We start from the raw sequence: 7228 nt of genomic DNA, 5'->3' as shown, positions 1-7228 counted from the left end.
TATAAGTGTAAACAAAATTTATTTTTATATCTACTCGAACTAACTATTCTCCAAAAACAGAATTCAATAGACAATATATCAATAATCATGAGGTAGATTATATTGTTCCCATAACTCAAAACCTTTTTGAGATGAGAAAAAGGAAGAGAAGAATGCATCCATAAATATCCAAAATTAAAAGAACTATAACTATGACTATATCATACAATTGCTAAGAGTCTCACATGCCAGACCCAGATCCATAAATGTAAATAAATTTTAATTTTATCGCTACTAGAACTAAATATTATCCAGAAACAAATTAAAAGTCAATATTATGAGAATTTATTTTAACCAAAAAAGAGGGACAAAAAAAAGAATTTATGGACTTGCGTGCACACACATGTACGTATTCAAAGTAATTTCTGTTGTTTTTATTATAAAGGGTTTAATTCAATTAGAAGTGATATGCTAAGGTTGACATGGTCACAACGTATAAAGTTTTATTGCGTAGATATATATTCTGATGTAATTTCTAATTAATGGACTAAATTAAAAATGAAAGATCTATGTATAGGGTTAGGATTGATCCTAAATTAGACATGCTTGTTATATCTCATCATTATATATATGCCTTGATGAGATATAGTACCAAATGCAAGCATTTGCAGCTTGCAACTTGATCCACTAATTAATTGTAATATTGAAGCAGTGTGCAATCCAATCACACATACTACTATTGCAGTGTGCAATTCGATTCACACATAATATCATTGCAATGTGCAATCCGATTCACACATAATATTGTTACAGCGTGCAGCCCGATCCATACAACATCATCGGTAATCAATATCAGCTCATAATGTTCGTGGTGCCAAAATTCTCATCTTTTCACAATATTTGACTCTCCAACTCATATCGCTAACTATTTTTTTCCTATCGAATTTATGAATTCAGGTACAATTCTGAATTTAACGTAGTTTCTTGACAACTTGATTAATGATAGAAGCCAATATCACGCAATCTAAGAGTTTTCACATGCGAGATTGCCATATTAAAATAAGCAAAATTATTTTTATCTCTACTAGTACTAACTAATAACCAAAAACACAAGTCAATATCCCAAAGGATATAACTAAGCTAGTGAGAATTAAAGTGAATAAATGAATGTAAACTGAACAAAGTTAAAAGAGTCCAAGGCTCTTAGTTGACTTAGTTAGTTACATAACCAAACAGCAAACGTGACTGTTCCCTCTATGATGTTTACGTCTCCAACAAATTTTATACTCCGAGTATTCGGTTTGGCATTTTAAGAGTATTTCACAGCCGCAACATTTGCAAACTTTTCATACTAATAAAATATATACACGCAATTGTAATCAGCTTTAAATGCCCTTAAGTGATGGCTCCTAACTATACACATCATTTCTCTTGGTTTCTCCTGGCAACCACATTTTTAAATTATGCGTGTATTCGAATCAGCTTGCGTGTACCTCGATTATTTACTATTTTTACTAACACAAAGAGCTAGTAACAATGCCTACAGCTACTACGGTAATTTGGAAAAATCACGTAGCGTGTTTTTGTCATTTCTAAACTTTAAACCGTAATCTCTATCGTTTTCACTCACTTTAGTGACTTTTAACAAACACTTTTAGATGCCTTGTAGCCTTTGGCGGAATCAGAAATTCTAGCAAGGGATTCAAAGAAATGCAACGCATGTGATACAAGCCTACGACTTAATATAATTTTTGAGTGATCTTTTGCCATTGCACGAAAAACTTCTCTTATGTTAAGGAAATTTTACCAATTATACATGTAAAAAAATATTTTTTTATTAGGATCGAAATAATTAGGTGTCACGCGGAAGTTAGTAAAGCAAACTTTGAACGATGATAAATCAAATAATAAAAGAGAAATATACCAAAAGAGCTACAAATATTTAACGTGGTTCAATCAATTGACCCACCTCCACAGATGGAGATGAGCAATCCATTATATATTCTCCTCCAAAAAAAAGAACTAGCCAAACATAGAAGAATAGTATTTTTTTCTTTCGTAAAAGGAAAAATCAATTATGGTAAAGATGCTGTCATTCCTTCAAAATTAGGAGAACCAAATAGAAAACTCAATTATGATAAATATATTGCTAGACAAAAAATAGAAGAACCAAATATATTTATCGTACAATTTTGTCAATAAAAGGGACTCAATTGCACTCCTTAAATACATGCACCTCAGCCTGCCTCCTGCCAACCACATTTCCATATAAACAACTTTTACCTTTCCTATTCAAGATATTTCCCATCTATAAAACTTCCACAAATTCTTCATTATATTATTCAAATATTCCAACATCTTTAGCTCTTTCAATATACTAAATATTTCAATGTCTCGGCAATGGCTGAGCCTAGTAGGAGCATTATGGCTACAATCCATGGCTGGAACAAACACTAATTTTCCAGCTTATTCTACTCAAATCAAGAAACTTTTATCCATATCTCAAATTCAACTCAATAACCTAGCATTTGCTTCTGATGCTGGAAAATTACTTGGTTGGTTTTCTGGAATTGCAGCTACTTATTTACCACTTTGGCTAGTTCTTTTAATTGGTTCAACACTTGGATTAATTGGCTATGGGGTGCAATATCTTTTCCTTACAAATCACATCAATTCTTTATCATATTGGCATGTTTTTTCACTCACTTTTTTAGCTGGTAACAGTATTTGTTGGATCAACACTGTTTGTTACATAGTAGCAATACAAAATTTTCCATTAGATCGTCAAGTTGCAGTTGGATTAACAACAAGTTACTTAAGTTTAAGTGCCAAGATTATTACAGATATAGTCAATGTTATTAATTTTTCATCTCCAAGTGAAAGGGCTAAGATTTATCTTCTTTTGAACTCGGTTTTACCCCTCTTTGTTTCAATTGTTACTGCACCAGTAATTCGTGAGACAAAAGTTGAAAAATCAAGAAAATTATCAGATGGTTTTCGAGTAATGTTTATTATAACATTAGCTACAGGGACTTATGCTGTGGTTACTAGTATGGAATCTGCTATGAATAAATTATTGCCAAGATTGTTAAGTTTATTTGGAATGGGGGTATTTTTGGTACTTCCAATATTGGTACCATTGACTGAAAAAATTAAAGAACATTGGCATAGACAATGTTGGATAAGAAGGGACCCAAGAATTTGTGATTTAAGTAATTTGGAGGAAGCTGAAATGAGAATATCACAAGAGGAGAATAATAATTGTGGGGTGAAAGAAGATAATGATATTGGATTTGCTGTAATGGAGGAAATTGAAGCAAAGAAAATGTTGATGAGATTGGATTTTTGGTTATATTTCTTTGTTTATTTATTTGGTGCAACACTTGGTTTGGTTTATTTAAATAATTTGGGACAAATCGCTGATACTCGTGGATATACTGGGACTTCTGCTCTGGTTTCATTATCATCTTCTTTTGGTTTCTTTGGTCGTCTTCTTCCTTCACTCTTCGACTATCTTTTCTCCAGGTGAAAATTCTCTCTCTCCATGTTCTTTTTTTTTTTTCCAAAAATTATGACGTTCGAAATTTACTGGCATAACTAATTCAGATTTAAACCACGAATTAATGTCCATTAAGCGGGAATCATTCCTTATCAGAAATTTCTTCATTTTTAAAACTAGACATCTGATTAAGAATAGAATGATCCGTTTACTATTTTGTTACACTTGTTAGTTGTTGCTTTGTCTTAGGGGTTGTTTGGTATGATGCATTAGGAAAACTAATGCATGCATTAACTTTTAGTATTACCAGGGACGGAGCTAGAGCTTCGGACGCAGGTTCGGCCGAATCTAGTAGCTTTGGTCCAAACTCTATATTTGCTTTTAAAAATTCAATGAATATGTATAAATTATTAATTTAGAACTCAGTAACTTAGAAGGAATAAAGTCCCGAACCTATTAGTTTCAAATCCTAGCTCCGTCTCTCGGTATTATTAATCCCTTGTTTGGTACACTTTTTCAACCTATGTATATAGATACCTATGGAAGTATTAGTTATACAACATATTTAGTATTATCCTATGTATAATTAATACATAGCAAACCATGACAGTAGTAATACCAAAACTAGTAATGCATATATTAGCATGATTAAAGACAAAATTGTCATTAAAGTCCCTTAAAACTAAAGAATATGGAGGGCATTTTTGTAAACAATTTTTTTTTTTTAAAAAAAACTATGCAATACATTTTAATTTCAAACTGTAGATAAAAAATGTTCTGCATAATTAATGCTTGCATTATTAATACACCTAACTCAACATGAGCCCTTAGTGTTTTTAATGCAAAATTGTGATAGAAAGAATGTAGTTGGTAAAATTTAAGGCGCCGCTTATTATGGTGGAATACATGCAATATATTTATTTGTGCGTTAATGTAGGAAGCCCAAGGATAATCATCACCATTCATTCTCTTCTAATTTTAGACCAAGTATTTCTTCATGCATTAAACACTAAAAATACAGCAAGAGTGTTAACAAGTCTAGTAAGCTAAATAGGTACGTACGTCGTGTTCTTATATTAAACACTAAATCTTTATAAGGAATTGTCTGGTTTTAAGCAACACAAATGTCAAATCAAATAGAATTTGACTCAAGATTTTTATTTGGATATATATATTCACAAATCACAATGATAAATGTGTTACTTTATGTAAATCCTTAGATGGTTAAATTTTACTATATATGTCTGGGACATGATTCGTTCAAATTTGTGTTACTAACTACAAGAACTCTCTCTTTCTCTCTCTATATGTGTGTCGTAATTAGCTCTGTCTAACCAATTCATTCATATATATACTAGTCCCAATCTCTAGAGTTTAATTAAATTATTATATGCACGGTTAGTGTAAATAATTGTTATACTTTTGTATGACCAATTCATTTATATGTCAGCTTGATATGAGTTATGTGTTTTTGTCGTTTAACATAATATGATAGTGTACGAGTACGTCTTTCCTTTATAACTGATCCGTGCGTAGAACATAAAATCTTTAGAAAATAATTAATAATGCAATATGTGTGATCATCGTGGACGATGAAGGCTAACCCTATAAATTTGTTGTTTATTTGAGGAGTGTAACCAATTCACCTTTATATTATTTCTAAACAGCTTACTTATAGTTATCTTTTAGGTGATTTAATAATGTAAAATTCACATTGCCCATGTATAAAAAATTAACTCGTTCCATTATTTATTTCAGGAGTAAATATGCAATTTCAAGACCAGCGACTATAGCAGTGACACTAGCACCAATGACAGGAGCTTTCTTTTTGCTTCTCAATAATAGTCACATTGCTCTCTATATCAGCACCGCTATAATTGGAATTTGTACTGGAGCCATTACTTCTATTTCTGTTGCACAAACCACTGAGCTATTTGGTACCAAGAATTTTGGTGTCAACCATAATATTATTGTGGCAAATATTCCAATAGGTTCCTTTTTATTTGGGGACTTAGCAGCTATGCTCTACAGAAGACAAGGAAATTCAAGTGATGGAATTTGCTTAGGCATGAAATGTTTTCAGACAACATTTGTTATCTGGGGTTGTCTTTGTTTCCTAGGAACTTGTTTAGCTTTCATTCTTCATCTAAGAACTCAAAAATTCTATAACCATTTACGTGGAAGAAATTAGTATTATTAACTATAGTAATATAGAGATAATAACATTAGCGATTATTATAAGACAGCAGTACAAACTGATAATTTATGTAATTATTTTTTTAAGTATGTTTTTGTTACTTTGTTTAGTTGTCTGTAACATCCATGTACCTACTAAAAATTCGAATATAAGGTTAAAAAAATGATTTTGTTAAGGACATATTCGGTATTTTGGCGAATGAATTGTAGTGATGATTCTCATTCTGATTATTGGCGGACACATATTTAATTTACGGAAAGGTATCATCTTGACACCAGTTTGAAAATAATTTTGTTTATATATATGTAATATAAATAATGTTTTTTAAAGAGGGTAATAATATGTATATGTACGTGTGTGTATATATATATATATATATTAAGCCAACACTACTTAAAAATGATACAAGAAATGAAGCCTTAAAACTAACACAATTCTAGATCCAAATATAATTACGAGCTAAATTGTAACAATATACGCGCTGATATTGCTTGTACAAAATTCTGTATACATCACTTATTCTAATTAATTTGGCTACGTAACATAGGGAAGAGAATCTCTAGTGAAAGATTTATCGATATATGATGAGCAACAATAATACAAAAAATGTCAATTAATTTCTCCTTTTACTCCCTAAGACACGAGGCATATATATATATAATCTAAAGTAGTGATCTCAGTTTTGGTGTATTAGAATCTGAAGTAGATATGAACCTTAAATAAATTGTCCCTATTCAGTGCCAACTGCATTTTTCATGAAAGCAGCTTAGGGACCCAATCTTACAAGTTATAATAATAACATATTAAATTTCACTCTCCATCTTCGGAAATAATGAAGGGTACGTGGGAGGCTAATCATGTTTTTACGTATCATCAATAAATGACCAGTACTATAGAGAAGAAAATTAGAGGAGGATTATCCCTTTTGCATTTAGGGCATACAAGTGGATAGATGTGGTCCAATTAATAGGTGTTTGGATGCTATTTGAGTTGCAAATTGATCAACCACATAATCTTTCGGACCGACCACAAGGATCTATTGTACGCAACTGTTGACTTGACCAGTTTTGATTTTGATGATTGACAAAGGAACACATGCATGAACCAGATCCATACACGTGAACATAGACAAAAGCAGAATTCGAGCACAAGGCATGCACGTGAAGGAGATAAGCTTAAGTGGTTATATCTGATATCTTCTAAACGAAAAGGTTGCATAAGTGATAAAGAGAATGACTCCTTACTCGAGAGAACTCCATCCTAGATAAGGGAGGAGTTAGAAGTTGAAGATAACTAGAACTCTTCCACCAAGGAAGAGTATAGCATTGTAACTCAAGTTATTTCCTATTCTATTAACTCTATATATTTCAGAATGTTCTCATTTTACAGGTATGCACAAACGCCGAAGTTAAACATGAGTTGAGAGCAAAATAGCAAGGCATTTTGCAAGCAATTCGTATGTGATTCAAGTGTGCAAACCTGATGCTACATGAACCAGATAGAAGAACCAGTTCCAAGTGTCTGTCTTTTATTTTAGTTTCATTGTAGTAGGG

At 31.7% G+C, this 7228-nt stretch overlaps 1 protein-coding gene across 1 annotated transcript; it reads left to right on the top strand.

The window, feature by feature from the left end:
- Nucleotides 1-2209: 2209 nt before the first annotated feature.
- On the top strand, nt 2210-5855 carry LOC107796577 (protein NUCLEAR FUSION DEFECTIVE 4). Its single transcript, XM_016619372.2, has 2 exons — nt 2210-3504; nt 5237-5855. The coding sequence occupies exons 1-2, from the start codon at nt 2369-2371 to the stop codon at nt 5667-5669; spliced, it is 1569 nt and encodes a 522-aa protein (XP_016474858.1). The 5' UTR covers nt 2210-2368; the 3' UTR covers nt 5670-5855.
- Nucleotides 5856-7228: the final 1373 nt, after the last annotated feature.

The sequence above is a fragment of the Nicotiana tabacum genome, chromosome 8 (assembly GCF_000715075.1).
Source record: "Nicotiana tabacum cultivar K326 chromosome 8, ASM71507v2, whole genome shotgun sequence".
NCBI lineage: Eukaryota > Viridiplantae > Streptophyta > Magnoliopsida > Solanales > Solanaceae > Nicotiana > Nicotiana tabacum.
This window is presented reverse-complemented; position numbering and strand designations above follow the sequence as displayed.

What these genes read in the sequence shown, in the direction of transcription:
- LOC107796577 (XM_016619372.2), top strand. Translation starts at nt 2,369, where the DNA reads ATGTCTCGGCAATGGCTGAGCCTAGTAGGAGCATTATGGCTACAATCC. An exon ending in TTCGACTATCTTTTCTCCAG is followed by an intron (nt 3,505 to 5,236) that starts GTGAAAATTCTC and finishes TATTTATTTCAG; the next exon opens with GAGTAAATATGCAATTTCAA.